We start from the raw sequence: 21,885 nt of genomic DNA on the forward strand, positions 1-21,885 counted from the left end.
AGCAGAAATCCACCTGGCAGGACACTATGTTCCCTGTTTACCTGTTCAGTGTGGCAATGCTGCCTGATTTGGCTGTGCCGCACCGAGCCTCCCTGTCAGCAGCTCAGAGATACCAGCTGGTCTGCACATGCTAGCCTTTGCTCACGGGATCAATATCCCCGCTGGGTGGATCATAACGAGGTGCAAAGTCAGCATTCTCGCTGGGGGAGAAATAATCTGTTTCCAGTGAAATGGGAGCACCTTTAATTCTGTATTGTGAACGGATAACTTTTGAAATTGCCTAAATGTGGTTCTGATTTCACTCTTATGAACTTAATTCTGTTTCTAATGAACTCATGGCAGAGTCCTGCACAAATCTGGATCAGTTTATGACTTAGAGTCAGCAAAGGGCCATCGCCAATCAGTGCCTCCCATGTCCTGGACATCAAGTAATTCTCTGATGACAAACAGTCCTGGAAGTTGATCTGAATCTGCTATTTGTTACTCACTGCTTGCTGCCTTGCTCTTCCAGTCCGGTGGATCTCTGTGCTGTTGCTAAATGTGTGCAGTCAGTTCTTCACCCACTCACTGACAAACGGCGCACAAGAGGGCTCTATTGCCTCCGTCTCGCGGAGCAAATTAACTGTGGATTGATTCATGCATTTATTTATGGATATTTACAAGTAAAGGCAGGCTGTTTTTTTTCCCTCTCGTCTCATTTCCTTCTGTTTCCTGGCAAAGAAATGTTGCGATATAGTCTCGCACTTCCTTCAAGACTGATATCAGATATTTACTGTTCTCCATAAGAATTTCAGGCTTAGATGATTCAGGTAACCTTAAGGTGGTTAACTGATTGAATAATTAGATGTACACTTTTTTTTTTTTTTTAATTCTAGCTACAAAACTTGTTAACTTTCATCCAACCTGATTTTTGTTTATTTTTCATTTTTCCTTTTTTGCCTCTTAGCTATTAGTCTTTGTGTTTTTTTTATGGTGGAGTCCAGTCTTCACTTTAAATTGATAGAAAAAAAATGGTTTTAATAGCTCCTGTAGAATTTGTGGTATAGGAGTTAGAGTTAGAATTAGATTATATTAAATTATAAATGCTGAGATTTTGATTGGTGGAATGCAAGCAGACAAAACATAAGAAAGTAAAGACATTTATAGTATGTAGTGTTGTTTGAGCTGGCTTTCGGGGACACCTACTCTGGCCCATCTGTACAGTAAAAGCCTGCTGTGCGGCTCTGACCGTCTCCCTGCGAAGTGTGCCTTCCTGGGCTGAAGCATGCCTAAACCAGCTCCCCACGGAACAGCTGCCCTGCAATGAAGGCAGATTAGCCGCCTAATACCGGGTAAACTGGAGAACTGGGTCAAACGGCCCAATACCTGTGAAGCAGGCTAATCGCAGACCTCTGATGGGACGGGTCGTAGCTGCAGGTTCACAGTTTAGTCGGGGAGTAGATTGGCAGACATCACGGCTGTGGTGTTTATTGAGATGCAGAGAGCCATCTAAACTAAACTTGTTGCTATTTGTCAAGGTGCAGATTTTCACAGTAATGAGACGGCAGAGCAACTTTGAATCTCAGGCGCGTTCCAGAACCCGAACCCGAACCCGAACCCGCGGCGGAGTCGCTATTGATGTTGTTAATTGTTGCTGCACCCTTTCTGTGGCGCTGTTGCCTGTGAGATTTGTAAATACGCTGATACTGATCTCGCATGCATTTAACCATGATTTGCCATATCAGTTTTGGAATCAGGAAATAAGCGAGTTTTGACAAAAAGGGAGACTAAAATGGCTTAGTTACAGTGCAGCACAGGAGCGATGCTAAATCATGAGACGAAAGCATCCTTTGCGTACAGTGTCTGTTACTGCGACGGGGGCCGTGTCTAACATGTGGGGCTTCTTGTACTGAAAACAGAAGTTATTTTACTTAGCAATGGGAGAAACGCCATACTTCGTTTTATTGGGAACGTAACTCATTTTTTCTTGTGTATAATACATTGCCGAGGTTCACAGTTAATAATATAGCAAGATTTTTAAATCGAATAAAGATAATAGCATTTATGTGTGTTACTCGTTTACGATTTCCCTAGCGGTTTCTACATGTTACATCGCCATTGTTGTTGTTTAAAGGACATGGCATTTCATTACCCGCGATGTGTTAGCGATATTTAAATCGACAGCACAACGTGTGTTATCGTGCAATTAATGCTGTTGTTCTTTAAATGTCGCTGCACTTCCTGCGTTGTGCTTTTGTAGTCTACCGCAATTTAGAAAAGCATTCTTTAAAATGAAGCTTATATAAATACATTCGGGTTGGGGGATGACGTTTAAACTGTATTAAAAAAAGAAAACACTTTACTAAATTAAACGGAATCTCGTGTCAATACTACCTTTTGATTAAAAACTCAATTTACACAGCAAAGCAAGATCAACTCGATATACATTTAATTCTAGTTTAAGCAATTGCTCATGAAGATCTGCAGCTGTTATCTGTTCATCAGGAATGGGCAAAAAGGTGGGATGGTTTATTTCTGGTGACTCTTAATCTTTGTGCATTGTTGCTGTTAGAGAGACTGACAGGGCTGGTATCCCAATATGTTATTGTGCTAATTAAATAACTTTTGTGTCATTTGTCTGATCACTCTCATGGAGCGGACCAGGGGCGCAGGACTTCGGTGTGTTGCTCTCGTTCACGCTCCTCTCTCATCTCACTTGTCCATCTTTCTGCGGTTCAGGTACCTAGGCCACCTGGCCCTACCTACACAACACACGAAATCACCAAGGGACACCCTAACCTTGCGGCCACGCCGCCCGGGCACGCCTCTTCCCCAGGACTCTCTCAGGTATCAGTATCCGCAGCACACCTATATCGCTACCTTAAGGGCTGGGAGTCAGGCGGAGGGGTGAGTGCGTCCGTGTCACCGTGATTCTCTGCGTGTGCGTCTGCGTTCGACTCATTGCTGTCCATCTACGTCTGTGTCTGTGTCCTGTACTGCTGTCCCTTTCCCATCCCCCATCTCTGAAGTGCTTGATGCCGTGTGTGTGCTTGTCTGAGGTGCAGACAGGTGGGAAGTGAGACATTAGTGATTCTTCTGCTGTCATTTTGTGTGATGGACTGAACTTGAGCTTGATTAACCCTTTGACTGCCTGTCAGTAAATAAAATGGAAAACCTAAAGCTTACAGTTGCTGAGGTCTTAAAGAACAGTTGGCTAATTATAATGAGTGGAAAGACTTGCTTGGAATGAACACTATAAAGGTTAATCGATGGTCTCTTTCTGAAATCTGTATTGTTAACGATACTTATTTTTAACAGCAAGGATGGGGGGAGAAATGCTAGTAAAATTAGAAACAAAACAAAGATTTGGTTATTGAAATAGACACACTAGTGGTAAGATGATCACAACCCTGGTTATAAATGTGTTCAGACGGATCTGAAGCAGTTCTGGACCCGTGAAAAAGATGTGGAATATGATTTATTTTTTCCGTTTCCGTTGACTTTTTTTGTAGGGTTAATTTGAAATCCAACAGCGTGTTTGGCAGCTCAGTCAACAGACTTCTTCTCAAGTGATTTGGTTGCTGAATGTGTGCATGTAGCTTCGGAACATGTCAATGTGTGACTGTAAAAACTGTGATGTTGAATGTCTCTCTGCCTCGGTACGTGGGTGTGCATGGTGGCTATTTTTGGAGTGGCATCTTTTATGAGTAGGCCTTTTTAAAAACAATAAACCTGCTTTCCTCCAGAAGTTTTAATCTACATTTTGAAAGGTTTTTCAGAGTAGCATCTATTTAAAGTGATCGAAAACAACTTTCTATGGAAGGGTTACATTGAAACAATTAGGGATGATCAATTAATGTTTGAACACTGTGCAGAGTAATGCTGCCTGTCAGCCATGAACAGCTCGTTTATCTTGAGAGGGCTGTTTAATTTCTCCTACAATGTATTGATTGTATGAACTTATATCCGCCGATTTCCTTAAGATTGATAGAAGTGAGCACAGAAACAGTGTTATAAATGTTGTTGATCTGGTCTGTAGTTGATGGCATTTGGTAGAGAGTATCAAGTAGTTTTTCTCACTTGAATCGCTGAATTTCCTTGAAGCTCAAAGGAAGAATAAGAAAATCCAGTTAAATGGATGAGTAAGCAGTTTTGTCTAAATGCTTTGCAAGATGTTCTTTGACATTTTCAGTTGGTTCAGCTGGAATCTCTTAACCATGCCAGCCAGCCTGCTGATGAACTGACTTTGCTGTGATGCAACCGATGCATTATATTTGCCTAGACTGCTCCTAGCTGCTGGAACTAACGACTGAAGCTAAGGTTAATCGGTTTATTTTCATCTCAGTTTGAGTGCTGTTTGTTCTGATTGTTTTTTCTTTTTAAAGCGCTCAACAGTAAAGAAAATGTGTTGGTAATTAGTTGCAGAGTGTGTGGTATTCTACAGAATCACCCCACACTCATTTTAAAATCCTAAAATTAGATTTAATGTGCTTTGTTTATAAGCCAATGCAAACAAGTTAAAAGGGAAAACCTAATCAGAGAATTAACTTTTTCATAAACCTGATGTTACATTGCAAATAGTATTTGACATTTTGAAGTATTTCCATAATTTCCTTTTCCCTTTGGATCTTAAGATCACCAAAGTATTTTATTTTTCTAAACTACTTAATTTCTCGGAGTAGAATGATCGTGTAGGATTTGTTCTAGCATAAGACAAATATTTAAACATCTGGGCAGGAAAGCAGGAGATCAAAGCCTCGTTACAGACAGTTTGTAAAATATCACACCAAGTCAACAAGTCAAGTTCTTCTTAAATGTTTTGATGAACAGGAGAAGAAATTATTTAAGGTGGGGTAGCAAATGCCGATAGTACTTATTTTTGGCATAGCCTTGTATAGCATGCACTGCTCCTATGGTGGATGTTGATTATATAACTTTCTGCATGGTTATATTTCAATCTGATTGTATGTGAGTGATGGGGGTGTCAAAACTGTATGCATCGTGTCTGTTTTGTGTTTGTGTGTTTGTTCCTTCCCAGCTGTGTGACTTCTGAGTGTGTATATATATTTCCATCTCTCGTTCGTCTGTGTGTTTTGCTTTTGTTTTTTGTTTTTCTTCTTCCTCGCTTTCTGTAATTGACCAGGAAATGAAAGTTTGTCAGGGTGACTCAGCTGTTCTCTAGCACGTTCTCGCTCTGATCAAAGAGCTCAGATTTCCCCGCCATGGCTGCAGCAGGAATCGCACAGCCACCTACGTCACCCCGAGGCACTGTGAGAATCTATTAATAGCCCCTCCAGTCGCCACGCCTCCTCAAGAAGGCCTACTCGCCCCAAGGAAACGGGGCTTTAATGATCCCGGCCCCGCTTGAAGTATCCGAATCTGTAGTCCTGCTTTGGTTCGGCTTAAAAAATAAATAAATGAACAGCAGAATGATACAGAAGGCAGTAATCCCCACCCCTTCCTAGTGCCTTTTTCTCCCCCCCCACACTTCTGGTGAGAGAGCAACATTTTGATGTGCTGTACAGCAGCCCTCAACACATGCCAACACTGCACTGACAGCAGCTGGAGATGTGCATGCAGTCTGAGAGAACTAGTGCTTTATGGGACCCTGTTCACTAAACCTATTACTGAGTTTGCAGTGCTATGAGATGAACCTGTCTGCTGTAAACATGTTTTTCTTTTTGTCATCACTGCTCTTACCACCCTCTCGCTCTGTCTCTTTCTGTCTCCCTCCGTCTCTGCCCCCACCCCTCAGTCTCCGTACACCTCTGGGCAGAATGCTGGCACCACCCCATTGGTGTATTCTCCCCCGACGCAGCCAATGAACGCACAGCCGCAGAGCCGCCCGGTAAGTACTCCCCTCCGGCAGGGTTGACACTCTCGGGGTTTGGGTTTGTACGCGGTGTGCGGAGCCACAGCTGGGGCCAGGCGCTTGTGTTCTTCTAAACAATACAGCGGCCGCTCTCATCCTGTCCTACATTCGAGGAAAGTTGCCATTGCACATCTGACCCAAGCCACCGTCTCGAAGTTTTTATTACAGTTCTGGGGTTCAGAGATACTCAGTCTAGCACCTTTATAAAGTGCTTTTGTCTCATTCCCTCTCACAGCTGGAAACTGGGCACTTATTCTCCTTTACTGGCCAAAGGTTTGTTTATTTAACATATACGAGTGGAGGATATGTTGTGTCATTCGGTACAGCTTTAATTTGAATACGACTGGAAAATAATGGGTTTTGGCCTACTGCTCCAGCATTGTTTTCGTAGAGGGTAGCTCTCGACAAGTCAGTGGATGAGGGTTCGCTGTCAGATGAGAGCGAATGAATGAATGAGTCACCTTTGAAGTTAGAGCTCGACAAGCATGTGGGCTTGACCTCCGCATTTATGTGCCATTGTGCAGTTGTGTGTCTGTAAACACAAGCCGAATGCTTTCCTGATGCCCACTGAAACGATGTCAAGCTCTTGTCTTTAGATGGCACCACCCTGTGAGCCTCTTCTATAGCTTCCGTCAATGACTGTAGACTGTGTGCTGCGTTTGGTGGTGTGTGTTACTATTTCCTCTCTCACTTTTTTGCTTCTCCTTTCTTTTTGTGCTTTGCTCCCATCCCCCCATCCCGAACCTCCTCCTCCTCCTCCTCCTCCCCCCCAGTTTGCAACGGGTCCTCGTCCTGCCCACCATCAGGTAACGTACGACAACCGCTCCGTTTCCCCTTCCACACATCCTCCCCAAACTATGTGGGTCTGCCCGGACAGCCCAGAGTCGTCTTACTAAGATTTTTTTTCTTTGCTGTGTGCTTTGTGCTGATGAGTCTGCGGAAAAGCCGGCGACCTTCTCGAAAGTACATTCTGCATCTCATGTTTATATAGAGGGCGTTTATAATCGAAGAAAAACAGAACTTGAGTATTCACATGCGCTTAATGGCCTTCAGATTTGGCAGCCGGTGTCAGGAAATGGTTCTGCAACATCGGGTGTTTCTTGGCTAACGAGGCCACAGACACGTGAACTGGGACCTGTCACTGTGGTGTTTTTGTGTCATACATTTAAGGGCCTGCTTGTCTTTGGGAATGCATTGTCCTGTTCTCTTGCTTGTTATTTACTTCACACCAATACATATTTATATGTTTTTTTTAGTTGAGTATAGTTTATAAATAAGAAAAGCTGTTTATGGGTATGGTGAATGTAATAAAATCTAGTTCATTTAAAGTGACTAATCACAAAAGAATCTAGACAATGCTTTTGCTTGTTCTCTTTCGTTTTGGATGTGATTCTAGAGTTCAAAGGTCTGTCCAGAAGAACATAAGTGTCTATATCTACATTGTCTACAACAATTAATCAGGCTGTGCTACGAGGATTATTGTAGAAAACGCGTGGCTAGGTGTGCCGAACCCAACTCGAGCCCCTTTATAAGGCCAAATCAGATGCTATATATCGAGCTAAACTCTTGTCTTAATCACCCTTCGCTGCATTGTCTCTAAAGACTTTACAGGGGCTGTGTTTTAATCTGGAAATTGAAAGCGCACACATGATTAGCATACAGTGTGCCTCTGCCAGGGTGGCTGGGATTAAAACGCAGCGCTCTGTCTGTGAAGATTAAGTGGCCTCGCCGCTGTTTGGATCCAGACTGCAGAGACTTGTACTCGGCACTTTGCAGTCCTTTAATTTGATGAAACAGACTTTGAAGTGCGCTGGCCGGGCCTTGTGGAACGACGCATATGGCAGGGCTTTTGCCATTCATAAGGGCCAATTAGCGAACAGTGTTTACCAATCGAAAAAGTTCATGAGGTAGGGAGGGATCTTTGTGACCAAACTGTGTAGTGTCTAATGGGAAATGAAAGATTCAAGCACAGTGTAAATATTAAGGCTGTCTAAACCTTATCTTGTTCAAGTGCAAGGTCTGTAACCTGAAGATAAACCAATACACCACTATTTTTTTTTTTCTGTCTGTCTGCGGAGGTCTCTCAGTGTAAAGGTTGTAGGGAAGGCAATGAACTTGTACCACTTCTTAGTTCATTTCCTCTCTGGGAGTGTTTTTTTTTCAGCAAGCAATACAATAGATCTCATAACACATAACCATTAAAGATCTGAAGACTGATCTGTATCTGAGATGTGATGCCACAGTAGGTGTCTGAATAACTCGTGGTTCATATAGAATTCGCTTGGCCAGCAGCAACCTAAGGAAATAAATAAAATCCCGCATGTAAACCTGACACTCACAGTTTCACACTGTGTATTAAAACGCTCATATAGGGGAATGTGCTGAGAGTACCCAGTATTGGCAGATGTACATAAAAATTGCGTATGCATGTGCCAACGTATACCGAATACACATTTTGTTTATGATTTGTGGACATGGATACTAGTTCAGGGTGAAATCGAATGTGGCTGGAATTACGTATTTCTGTCACCTGCTAGAGTTAGATTTTTACACAGGGAATATCTTCAGGGTGATGACCTCTTGTTTGCATAAAACTTACTTTAGCGATTAAAAACAAATGATAAAAGAGAGTTCTGCAGTAGAGAATCTTTAGAAACCATCAGTTTAGTTTTTTTACCCCTAGCACAGCTTTCAGTAAGAATGAAAAACAAGCCCATTGTTAGTGATTTGTGTTTTTTTTTTTCTTCCTCCCTGGTGAAGTAATTCATTTCTGAGAAACGAAAGCAGAGAGGAATGCATTCCCAACACAGACTCAGAGACACAGCAGCCAGGCCCAGTCGGCCCAGTTCACAGCACACTTCCACTTACACGGTCGCTGCCTTTAATGATGTCATTTCCTGAATGAGAGCTTAAGGGGGTTGAGGGGCAAATGCTCAAAGCGTCTAACGCCGTTTGTGGACGAGGACACAGCCGTTCAATTGTAGAGCGTAGGCCGACGATGCCCTCTGTGCCTGTCAGTGTGTGTGTGTATGTGTGTGTGTGTGTTTCTGTCTTCCACGCTCATCAGTTCGGTTTCCCATTGGCTTCTCTCTCTTTCCTGCTTCAATATTCAAGGGAGGATTCAGGCCGATCCAGGTAATTGAAGTCTCCGGAAATGCATGGCATGAGCCCCCATCTCCCCCGTCTCCATCCAACTCGGTGCGCTGAAAAGTACCCCATCCCAGAGGAAACCCTACCCCCGCCTGTTCCTCCTTCATCACAGCATTGATTTTATTTTCTTTAACATCTTTTGATTCCTTAAAAAAAAAAAAAGTACATAGCCAATTTATTTAAGTGGGTGTGATTTGGGATAAATCGTTTTTTTTTTTTTCTTTGCTTTCCTTAGATATCAATCTTCCCATTCAAAGGGCATCCTTATCTCTCCATTTCTGTCTCTCTTTGTTACTCTGCGGAGATGCATGTGAAACCTCAAACTGCATATCACACAGTGGTAAACAAGTTCGGAAAACATAGTTTGAGAGAGTTGCAACTAGTTCAGATTGTGTTGTCATAATTTGTCAGTGGTGTTTGAGACTGCAGATCATTTTCATGTGATCTCTACTGAAGGAAAATACGTGTAAGGCGTGTGTGCTTATCATAACGGTCTTATTTTGATCACAGCAAATGTCAGTGTTTTGGAAAGTAAAAACCTAGTCATGAAAGAGTAGGGGAAAAAAAAGATGCAACTGGAAACCACAGTTTTTTCCGTTCTTGTTTTGTCATTCATTATTCCTCAATGTCTAAAATCCTCCTGTTTTGCTCTGTATCATTGTGTATTTATCTTGACAGTTTAGTTCTGTATTGCCTGTATGGATAATGACGTTTTCCTCTCTAGTATGTATTCTATTCCTTATTCAGTCTTTGCCAAATTAAGCTCATAGTGTGCTTTAAGTCACCCAAGCCAGTTACATTTTACTTCTTGGTAATAAACCATACAGAGTATTGGCCGTTCTTACTGTTTTGATGAACAGGACTTGTTCAAGACACCCCATCTCTCGTGAAACCGATATTTACAGCTGCCTTCACGCTTGGTCTGAGACGATTCAACCTCTCCAGCCAAAATACTGCTGATATTATTACCGCAAATCACTGGAGGAAACGCGCTCACCACACAGTTACCACGGGAAGCTGCAGAATCAGTGTGCGACGGCTGATACGCAGGCCAGCTGTACAAAAAGCTGTTTTTCCTGTTCTTTTGGGTAATATCTGCTTTTTTCTGCATACAGTAACAGATAACATGGGCCTGTACCCACTGTTAAATGAGGAAAACGGTGTATAGACCATTATGTCTCTCCCGGACTCACGCGATCAATCTTTATTTGATACACTACCCTTTGCAAACGAATTGCAGCACAGCGTCTCGCAGGAATCAATATATACATGAAGTACAAGTCAATGTATACATGAACTATTGCAGCGAAATAAGCCATTAAGCGTGTAAGAGAGAGTGGGGAAAAATGTAGGTAATCCTTAACACACGTCCCCAGCAAAGACCCACTGCTCACCTTTGTTGTGCTTGAAAAAACAGTGTCTCCTTTCTGCATCATTCATTTAAATATTTTGTAGAAAGGCTGCAAATCTTGGTTGTTTGTGCTTTGGCCTCAACAATCTCCGATTGAGCCCGACTGCAATATAATATATCAGCACTTCTCCAAACGCAAGGCTGGCAGCACTTAATGGCGCACACTGTGCTTTTGAGAACAGGCCTCAACAACAATCGCTGAAACCATCCTCTCTGGGTGGCATAGAAAGCCTTCCATTTACTTCACCGTTCCTGCATTTCCTACCCTGTGTCCTGCCTTTCGTTTCATTCACCTCTTTGACTGTGGAGATCATTCTGTGATAATTTTTTCTCGAGGCACCTACCTAGCCCATGTGTCGATTTCCACAAAGCCTTTTATCCATAGTAACCTGCCTCCTCGCCATCTCTAGAGTAATGCACACGTCTCCCTCTAGATCGGGGGAGAACCGTGACAGATGGCACGCCACAGATTTGAAATGTTAATTTATTTTTTGTTCAGTGTGTATACTTTTTTTTGTAGTGAAGTTCAAGGAGCATCTGGATTTGTTTTGCCATACCTGCAATTAAAGATTGCCTTAATTTTCAGTATGCTAATGTAACCAGCTACTGTGGAATAAACCGCAGAGCAGTAATGTTTCGTAGAGCTCGAAAACCGTAGAGGAACAGCAGCAGCAGTTAGTGCAGGAACAACTGTAATTAGTTGATCCCTGGAAGAATTACTATAATAGCCAGTTTAAAAGGCTAGTCTTGAGGAAAATTGCTCTGTCAAACTGTGGCGTCACTTATCCGTTAACAGGGGTGAGACGGTGGAAGTGTGTGGCTGCTGGCACAGGTTAACTGTTTGTCAGACCGATTTCCCCCGGCTTTCTCGGCGTGTCTCGAATGGGCAGCCACAGTCCAAACGGCTAAATATTGTGCTGTTTACTGTCCTCTCGCACTGCCCTCTAGAATAGGGTCAAGTGTGCATACATCAGTGTAAGAGCATATCTCTTGCAAAACTGCTGCTGATCCAAACAATTTGTGTCCCTTCATAAGAGTCTATAAGTGACTATATTGTTGAATGAAAAATCATTTCTACTGGCCTTTGAAGAAATATGTAATTTTCCAGCATTTTGTAGCTGTTTAACTCAAGCATTGGTTCACTTAGGGTGGACTCAAAGAAGAATGTTTTAGTTCTTTAGAAATTCTTCAAAAAATCTGTACCATTGTTGTGGTATTGTATATACTGAATGGCAGATTATTTTTTAGCTTTTCACCGTTTTGTTGTGACAGTGAGTTTTGGCTCCACGACCTTCTCAGCCGTCCTACATCCCTCGTTTTTTTCCTCCCTCCCTCAGTTTTTCCAGAGGACCCAGATGCAAACGGCGCGCCCCACCATTCCAAGCAACAGCCCTTCCATTCGGCCGGGATCACAGACCCCCACTGCCGCCGTCTACCCCCCCAACCAGCCCATCATGATGACTATGACCCCCATGCCCTTCCCCTCGCCACAGGCAGCCCAGTACTACATACCCCAGGTGAGAGTGCCTAGCGGGGGAGAGAGATGGGGGCGGGGGGGCACTGTGGGGCAGGGATACGGAGTCTCATGGCAGTTTCACAACTCCACCGATGTGAGTGAGCCTTCGGCAGCACGAGTCCCTCTCAACACCCGCCAATATTGGTTTATTCTCCGCGGTGCAGTTTATCAATAACTGATCATCTGCTCCTCTGTTTTGTCTTTCAGCCGCCCTATCGACACAGCACGCCCTACGTGGGGCCCCCGCAGCAGTATTCGGTTCAGCCACCGGGCCCCAGCACCTTCTACCCTGGTCCGAGCCCTGGAGAGTTCCCCACACCGTATGGTGAGCACTGCCATGGGCTTATTATTGTCTGCACTGTCACAGCGTCACACACAGACCGCAGCCAGACAAAGCAGTCTGACCTTTAGCCTGACACAAGGTCAGAGCTCCACATAATCTAGAATGTAGTTATTTTTTAAGGATTTTTTTCAGTTCCTTCAGGAACAGATGTCCTGATTCCCTTTTCTCTACAGCTCAGTTCATTACACAGTGAAATGTGTCCTCATGTATCTAAATATATAATACCAGTTCTTATTAATGCAGTGTCAGAAAATTCCCTTTGCTTAATACTCTAGTCCCTATTTCCTGCCTTAACAAGCTGACATGGCAGGACTGCCTCTCCGACAGGCTTGAAATGTGATGCTATTGACGGGAAACAGCGTCAGACTTTATTGATAAATGAATATATTTTGACTGAATCTATTCTTTGCAGATTTCAACTTCACAAATTTTCATTTTCAAAGTCGAAACGCTGATTGTTGAAGAAATGCCTTGTAGAGCGTCTTCTGTTAAGTTTGTAGAGAAGTGTGTCGTATGAGAGGCTGCAGAGAGAAACGGGTAGAGTCATGTGACGCAGCTTGAAAATGGTATGTTAGTGTGTATGTGTGGACGTCTTGCCACAGTAAGCCGTTAACTCGGTACACGTCCTTTGCCAGGAACAAGCAAGCGGCCTGATGATGTATTGTAGAATAAACTTCCCTTTTTAGCTTTATTTTCCAACAGGAAGCGAAATTGTGACCCAATTGGCAACGAGTCATATTAATTGTATTAAAACATATTTCATCAGACAAAGGGTGGGCTTGAGTTACTCTCAGGGAATTCCTGTTGGGTGGCCATTCGGGTTACCGCTGATTGATGCTTTACCGTGAGGTACAATCTAGACACGAAAAATACTGCGGTGGGATCACGGCTGAACTTTGTGCACCCTGGACACCGGCCCGGACCCCCTATCCCTCTGTCTTTCTGACTGACAGTTTGCCAGCCTGATGTTTCTTCACCGTACCTGTTTCTTTTCGGGTGTTCTCAGCTGCACAAAACTCAGACTGAAACTATGCAGGGATTGTGTAATGTAAACACACTAGAAACAAGTCGTAAACCAGGGATAAATTGGGTTCTACCAGTGAAAGGATTTTTTGGTTCTTGTTTTGATTTATTCCTCTCTGGGATTTCATGCAGCTTCACATATAATAGCTTCCAAATTTATCCCGGCCCCTGATGAAGTTAATTTAGCAAGAAAACACAAGCGAACACATGCAAATAAATCCGGAAGTGAAAAAATGTACGACTGTCAGTATTCTAATAAGCATCAACAGCATATATGTCACAAATTGTGACCTGTATTTCTAAATGCATGGATATTTGGCCACTCTTCCATGCAAGAACTCCAGGTGGTTTGGCTTGTGCTAATGGACTGCTTTCTTCAGTTCATGCTTTTGATGCATATAATATTGATCGTCCTACAATTAAAATATATTTCTATTTGTATAAATAAAATAGTGTGCGCACCTGAATAGTTTTGGAAGCTAATCTATAAATCATATAACCCCCAAAATGAATTTCACTCCATTCTCAAGTCTTGGTATTGGCAGCGTTATTACACCGTGCCCTCTCTCCGCTTCTGTCCGTGTCTCTGTTGACAGCTGGTTGACAGCCGGATCCTTGGGCTGTGGTCTGGGCGCACACCAGGTCTGGGGCTCTCTAATCCACACTGTTTTGTGACCGTGCCACGCCAGCTGAGCCCAGAGCAGCATGGCTGTGCCATATAGTTCAGTGCAGATAGGAGACCCTCAGCCGCGCTGCCTGCCTCACCGCCCGAAAATGGAATCGTACGAGAGATTACCGAAATGGCGGCTTTTACTGTAGTTCAAAGGGAAAAGGGTGGACCTGTCAAATGGCTTTGACTGTGTTGGCTGGTGTTTTTCTCCATTTCCAAAACTATTCCCAGTATCCCCAGCAGGTGAATCCTGCATGAAGGATACTGGAGGTGAACCCAGTGGGGGAATGATCTCCGTATGACCTTCTGAAAGGCATGCGGTAACGTGACACCTGTTACAACTGAAATCTTTGCATAGCATCTGTGGTCCTGGTGAGTCAGTAGGTTCCTGATCTGGTCTTTCTCTCTGATTAAGCAGGGCACCCCTACTACCAAGGGCAGACTGTGTACACCCCTTCTCCACAAATCATAGTGCCTACACCACAGCAACCTCCACCTGCCAAGAGAGAGAAGAAAACAGTGAGTAATCCAGCACTGCTGACACGTGGAGTCGGCTGCCATTTGTGCTCCGTGTGTGGTAGAACTAAAGGCCCAGATTCTCCAAAGAACATGCTCTGTAAATGCCTTTGTGAACAATAAGAAAGGGAGAGAGAAAATATGCACCCATTAAAATCAAATCTATCTACAGATATGTAAATCCACTCGGACCGGGGCTGGGAGTTATTAATCAGGTGGTTGTTTCTCTGTCATTGAATGGAAGCTAGAATCAATCATTAAATACCAAAACTCTGACTGTATGATTTACCTCAACATTGCTTTAAAAACATCAGTTGCAACAAGACGAAGCAAAATCTTTTTCTTTCTTTTCTATTTATATAAGGAAATTAATGTTCTGTCTCCAGAGCCCCAGCTTGACTGGTACTGATTGATTCACAGCATGAGATGATCCATACATATTTTTCCCCCAATAACAATACGTTTAGAGAGAGTGAGAAACTATGCCACTGGTATGAGGTGTTAAAGATTTTAATTGACTTGGCATTGGCCTTTGCAAGTGTTTTGTCATCCTGAAATGTGTGAATGATACTTGGACATCGATTCGTGTTAATTGTGTACTCTAAAAATAGGGCCATGATCACTTTAAAAATGTATGAATTAATTGCCATTCCTGGTGCAAGTCATTAGACAAAATGGGTGCCGGGAGGAAAAGCTTTGCTGTTTAAAAGATGAAAGTGTAGCAGTGAGTGGTATTAGGATGAATTGATTGTCCGTGCTTAACAAGCTGGATTGTCTGTCTTTTGTTATAGTTCTGTTATAGTTTTACATTGTACAGATATGGACAGATATGAACACACACGCACACACACACGCTGATCGTAAACCTGGTGTAAAATCACAGTCTGATGGCAGCTCCGAGATTCCGACGCTTTAGTGAAATCTCCCGTTCTTTCCCGTCATTGTTTCCGCAGATCCGGATCCGAGACCCCAACCAGGGCGGGAAGGATATCACAGAGGAGATCATGTCCGGAGGGGGGGGGAGCCGGAATCCAACCCCCCCTGTGGGGAGGCCCTCCTCCACCCCCACCCCCCCCCAGGTAAGGGGCACCGCCCTGGGATACTGCAATCATAGAGGCTCGCGTCTTCATTGACACTCAATGTTTTTTTTTTTGTTGTCATTTATTTATTGTTATACTATTTATCTTGGTAAGAAATGATCTAGAGATTCCTAAACTCCTTGATGTGTAACATTCTATTGATCAGCATCGTGTGATTTTTATTTCTGTTGATTGTGTACGGGGTTCGGGGGCAATGATCTATTGCACCTGAGAAAACCGGTGGGTGAACAGTCATTTAGCGGTGACTTCATGCCTTTTAAGGACAGAGGGTGTGGGAGCAGGGTAAATAAAATAAGACCAGTTTAGGGACCTACTGGTCTTAGTGTCCTGCGCACAGGATTGGGCAGAGGGCCGTGGTAGATTGGGCAAGGCTTTGGTGGCATAGGAGGGAAAATCGGTCGTAGCCACATTTGCTAGTAGGAGGAGTGGGGGAATATACCTGAAGTCCTTTACCATAAAACTGTCAGTGTTCGCTTTAAATTACTTCTGTGTATTGGGAATGTTTTTGAAGTACTTTGCCTTCACCAACTGAGCAAGAGTCACTGCAGTTGTCCACATTGATGTTTTCCATTGCCTCTAATCTGCATAGTGTGCCAATTAATTGTCTTCCTATCTTTGTATTCTCCCTGTTCATTACGATTTTTCCTGTGATGCATTAGGTTTGCAGTGTTCTTTTTCTCCTCTCGTAAAAGACGTAAATCAACTTGTTAATGAAGCACTTGGCTTTGAACCGCTAAGTCAGTTCAAAGTTATGAGTATCTACTAAACTGTAGCCTAGTCTTCAGAACATCAGATCACAGAATCAAGAACGTATTTCTGTACTGTTTTACAAACTTTACAAATTTAGCTTGAGTCCAGGCAAGAGAACTTTATCCAAGCATTACAATGGACCGATATCAAATCTAATCCTCTACAGGAATGGAGAAAAGGAATACTGCATCTTAAACATTTGCTGTCCATGCCTTTCAAACAGTATTGTCTGCTTTTGTGCTAGTTCTGCCTCAAAGTGTTGTCTTGTCTTCTTTTCCAACGTGTTCCCTCTACAGATAGACACACAACATATATAATACACACACGATCCATTACACTTGCATAAAAAGCTTTGCAAAGTACTTAAAACGCCGATTATAGCAAGAGAGTGCAATCGATGGGGAAAGAAAGCTGTTAGTGTGGATTTAAAAGCTTCACAGCGGTAGTTCCGAAGCCAGTTTTGGTTGGGGGCACAGCAAGTGAAAGCTAGGCTAGTTCATCCACTTGAGCTCACTGCACACGCATTAGACCAGAGGAAGGGATAGTGGGAGAGTGGATCATTGAAGGGTGGTTACTTTCAAAACAAGGGCAAGACTGAAGTGATTTCAAAAGTATCCTCCTGATTTATTTGATTATATGATGTGCCTGTAGTTGTGGGTTCAGGAGAAGAGATTTTAAAGGAAGCTGATCAACTGGGACATTATTTGCATTATAAAGCAAAAGTACCTTCCAGGATCCATAATGTGTGTTTTGTACTCCTAAATGGCAATTACGTGGTGATGTAGACTTTTATAGATTCAGAGTCTGAAAAATATATACATTTAAGCTGTAATGGGACACAGTGCCTCCCTCTCATTAATGTAACCATGTAAAACTGTTCTTTAAAATCACACAAATAAATGGAAACTATACTCTGAAGTTATTTGATTAAATCAGACGTTTAGCATTCTACTTAAATCAATCTTTACACCAAAAATCAGGTGTAAAAAATCATAACAGGACTGTGATCAGTAAATTACAAACAATTGCATACAAATTGTGACAAATGAAAGCATTTGCTACTACTAAAGACCCGAATGAAACCAAGCATGACTGAATAAAGACTTGTAACACAGGCAAGGCGCTATATCACCATAAGAGAAAGCAATACAGTATCGTCTTAATATGGAAACAACTATAGTTACTGCAGTAAGGATGCATTTTCAGCACTATGTTTTATTCTTCCACATCTCACACTTAGACTACACTTTAAAGTTGTGTGTTTGTTGTGCGGTTGACATCGTTGTCCTCGTTGTCTCTGTAGAGGGAACCCTCACCGCTCGTTGTGTTGTGACCCTGTTGTCTTCTCTTGGACGTTAACAGTATTTGTCTCTCCTCTCTCTCTCCATTTCTGTTGTCCATTCTTTTAACCCCACCCCACCCCCTCTTCTTGATTTGCTTCTTCTGACCTCGTTTTCCCCTCCCACCCCTATTCTCTTATCTGTGTTGCGCGGTCTCCCCTGTGCCTCCTCTTCCACATCACCCTCCTTTTTTCGGTTTCTGCTGTCCGTGCGTGCGTGCGTGCGTGTGTGCGTGTGTGTTCCGCATTGCTAGTTTTTATGTCCGCACCCTCATTATCCTCACATTTTCTACCTCAAATCCCAGCAGCTGAGCAGCCAGGTCCCCGATCACGGACATGTGATGTACAGTGTGGAGAACACCCAGCTCATCCCTGCGCCAGTGGACTTAAAGCCAGGTCTGACCACCCCGTGTTTGTGGGCTCATCCATCTTCACACACGCTTCCGAAACCCCCCTCGCTCCACAACCACAGCTGACTGGTGCATCTTACCCATGATGCACCTTGAGTTTTCATCAGAAACCACCATTTACTCTAAGAAAAACACACTTAGAACATAACGTTGCTTGCACCCCTGGCAACAACCTCTTACGGTCTTTCTCAATGCTTGGCCACCTAATGATACTGTTCAAACGGGAGGAAGCAGTTAAAAGCAGGATCTTTGAATTGTTGCAGTCACAAAACCCTAGATTTCCTTTGACCTAACGGAGGAAACTCTTCTCAACACGGTGCCACTGGTTGCATGTTTGTAGGCAGCAGATTGTAATCGATACAGAGTGTTCTTAAGCACTTTATTCTAATATTCATGGACCTGACATTCTGCGACTGCATGTCACAGTGACCCCTTCCCTCAGGGCAGGAAGGAAAGTGCCAAACAAAGTGCCTCCATCTATCTTCATAATTGCACAGTATTATATGCAGTCCCTGGGAACGGCTGCCTTTCTGGCCTGCTTTCGTAGACATAATTAGGCCGATGCTGTGTCACCCAAATCCTCTGCTATCTGTCTCGTTCTTCAGACGAAAAGTCCTGCTAGGTCTAGGACATCCTTCCTGCCATTGCTCAGGGATGCAGTTTGTCTTTCCTCTCGCCGACTTCTTCTCACACCTTAGTAATGCTTTGGTTGTGTTCAACTTCAATCTGCAGATTTCGGGCATTATTGATTTAGTAAGAGCTGATGATGAATCTGTTAAAATGGTTTCCTCATAGTTGTCATATTGAGAGAAAGTCCTGCACTGAACGTCTTCTGCCAAAGTGGAAATGACCGACTCCTAACCGAGACGCTGGCTAAGATCCCAACCCCACCCCCCATGCCATGCAGTGGTTTTAACAATGCCGATGCACAAGATCTACTTATTTAAACACAAATGAATGCCGCAGCGGCCTTAAAACGCTTTTAAGATGGCCTACTTAAGGCATTCCTTCTATAAATAAATCATCAGGTCCTAAGGCTGCTTTGTTTTTTATGTACTACAAGCCACTGTGACCATCGTATTGTGTTCCACACCCTGCAGAAACAGACTAGAAAGGCTGGTGACTTGAAATAATAAGGTTGCATTAGTCTGGGGTGTTAACTCCCTCATCCTTGCATTTTGCGAAGGGAGAGTAAAAGCCGTTGGTTGGACTTACCAGAGTCACGTCCTCATAAACAGTCCAACGATGCAGGAATACACGTCTTTCGATGTAGCGGATTTCACGGCATGCCACATAATCAATTAATCTGATCACGATCAAGAGTTGAGCCTTACAGGTTACTCATCTGTTGCTTCTCTTTTTCTTTTCTTCATAAACCCCTCTCTCCGCCCTGCCATTGACCCCCAGAGGACAAGCCAAAACTGGAGTCAGCGATTCTGAAGTCTTCATCTCCAGGGCTGCGGCTGCCAGACCCCCCTGCTGACAAAAGGGAGGCGGCCAGCCCAGTGCAGGTCCCCCCACCTCCCGAGAAACCAGAGCTTCCCGCCGCCAGCCCAGCCGTGGTCCCGAACCCAACTATGGCCCCTCCGGCACCCGTCGCCAGCCCCAACAAGCCTACGTTGGTGGTGGTGGCAAAGCCGGCCGAGCAGCCTGTCTTGAAGGAAGAGCCCAAGGAGGCTCCCTCGGTTTCCCCTCAGCCCGAGAGCTTGGACCTGGACAGGGCCCTTCCAGAACTGACCAGGAGTCTGTCTGCTTCCCCAGCGCCGGTCATCAAGGAGGTGAACGGGCTCAGCGACAAAGAGGCCACTTCCCCATGCAGCGAATCGGACTTGCCCTCCCAGGAGCCGGTGCCGCTGTCCTCTCCGCCTCAAGCTCCGCCACAGCCTCCACCTCAGCCCCTGGTCTCGAACGCCATCATGGAAGGAAAGGAACCCCCTTCCAGAGAGGTGCGGGCGGACAGCCCCCTGGTCACCCCGGCGGCGGTGCCCCTAGTTGCTGACGTGGCTGTACCTCCTGTGGCCGTGTCCCCCTCGTTTACCACCACTGCTGCTATCACTACTACTGCTGCTGCTCCGGCTCCGCCCCCCCCCCCAGGCCTCCTGGCGACCAGTCAGGCGGCAGCGGTGGTGGCCGAGGCCAGGAGACTCTCTCTGGAGTCCACAGATGCCGCCCCCAAACCCAGGCCCGAGGCAGGGGACGCTGTGTTGGAGAAACCAGACCCCCAGCTGCAAGCGAACTCCAGAAGGAGCCCCAATACAGGTAGAGCTCTTAAATGTGCAAATTGTGTGTGTGAGTGTGGCTTTCAGCGATATACAATCCCACAGATTTGACTTGCTATGGGCTCAAGTGTAGAATAGCTTAAAAAGTGATCTGTCTAGTCTTCATAGCATCACTGTCGCGACCGTTTTTGCTCCGACTTTCGCAATGCAGAAGTGTTTCTCACCTTTCATTAAGTGTCCGTTGACAGGCAGGGAGTCAACATCAGTTTATTGAAATGCAAGTTCTCATTGGAGGCGACAACTTCCCTTGACTTGAAATAGTGACAGGTCTGTCTGTATTAAATCTAAAAATAAACTGCTGCAGGGCTGCCTTTTGAACCTGTTTTACACCAAAAGAAAAGTGTTTTGGGAAGCTTTTGTGTAGCTGTTTAACAATAAAACAGGGACTTTGTAGAATGATGGCTATTTTCTCTCCTGGTGCCCATAGGATTACATTAACCAATTGTAAAACCAGGGTTTTTTTGAGCAGTAAATTGGGCTACATATACTATATATTGTATAATGGAAAACTGCAGTCTTCAGTGCTGATAGGCTAGGAAGCTTTTAGAAACATTTGAGATTTAGTCATGTTAGATGAACAGACTCTATGGCAATGAAAGAGCAGAAATCTGAAGAATGTGATCAGAGCAACAAACGACAGAAAAACACAGCCGGCCACAGTAAAGGGCCAGACTCTTACCTCAGAAACAGCTGGGCCGGCAATTTAACAGTTTCCCATTTGAACAGACTCAACAAGCTCTGTCACACGTGGGGGAGGGGATATAGATATTTATATATGGCCTAATACTGAAAACGTAAACCCTCAATGGCCTATTGAGAAAGGAGGACAATCCATAATATATTCACTTCTGCAAGTAACATTCAAAATACAATGCATTCATGGTTTCGTAATGAGATCAGGGGGCTTTCATGTTTTTCTCTTTTTATTCCAGACTGTCTGTAATGTCTCTTAATAGCTCCCATGCTTTGTCTTTTTGCCCAACTATAGTTCCACTCGGATGTCTGTTAAACTAATTGATTCCTTACTTAGCTGAACATCACATCGCTTTTCAATGTGTATCCCTAGTCTGTGTGTATGACTGCCTTGCATCGCTGTAAGTCGGTCTGAACTGGCCTGGGGGTGGGGGGGCACTCGAATTGCGAGGGTTATGCCGTAGGGAACGGGTGAGAGACAAGTCTGCTCCCGAAACGATGTCAGTGTATATCAATCTGTAGATCCCTTTTGACTTGTGTCGTGTACGTTAGACTGACCGGTTAGAAAGCTCTGTCTTCTGCCCGTAAGATTGCAAATGAGTTCCATCTTGATTTGTGCTCCAGCTCAAGCTGCTCCTACTGCACCAAAGACCTGGAAGAAACCAAAAGAAGGGACTCCAGCGGGAGACATGTCGGAGAAGGAGACTGAGGTAAGCTGGATAAGGGCGTCTGGCAAGAAATAAAAATAATAATAATAAAAGCAGGGCCGGCTGTCAGCTGGGCATCGACGATTGCATCTCTGCACGTGATGGAAAAGCATTAACGTTATGGAGT

At 44.1% G+C, this 21,885-nt stretch overlaps 1 protein-coding gene across 2 annotated transcripts in view; it reads left to right on the plus strand.

The window, feature by feature from the left end:
- eif4g3a (eukaryotic translation initiation factor 4 gamma, 3a) overlaps nt 1–21,885 on the plus strand; it is a 46,024-nt gene that overhangs the window by 14,090 nt on the left and 10,049 nt on the right. Inside the window, exons 3-13 of one of the 2 annotated variants that reach the window (XM_066691160.1) lie at nt 2,719–2,886; nt 5,735–5,827; nt 6,625–6,657; nt 8,966–8,986; nt 11,750–11,929; nt 12,136–12,253; nt 14,383–14,483; nt 15,434–15,559; nt 17,975–18,065; nt 19,487–20,338; nt 21,676–21,761. In XM_066691160.1, coding sequence (XP_066547257.1) covers nt 2,719–2,886; nt 5,735–5,827; nt 6,625–6,657; nt 8,966–8,986; nt 11,750–11,929; nt 12,136–12,253; nt 14,383–14,483; nt 15,434–15,559; nt 17,975–18,065; nt 19,487–20,338; nt 21,676–21,761 — 1,869 coding nt within the window. Of the gene's footprint in view, nt 1–2,718; nt 2,887–5,734; nt 5,828–6,624; nt 6,658–8,965; nt 8,987–11,749; nt 11,930–12,135; nt 12,254–14,382; nt 14,484–15,424; nt 15,560–17,974; nt 18,066–19,486; nt 20,339–21,675; nt 21,762–21,885 lie in introns of both variants that reach the window. The other variant, XM_066691161.1, reaches the window with a different exon arrangement.

Source organism: Amia ocellicauda, chromosome 18, assembly GCF_036373705.1.
Source record: "Amia ocellicauda isolate fAmiCal2 chromosome 18, fAmiCal2.hap1, whole genome shotgun sequence".
Taxonomy (NCBI): domain Eukaryota; kingdom Metazoa; phylum Chordata; class Actinopteri; order Amiiformes; family Amiidae; genus Amia; species Amia ocellicauda.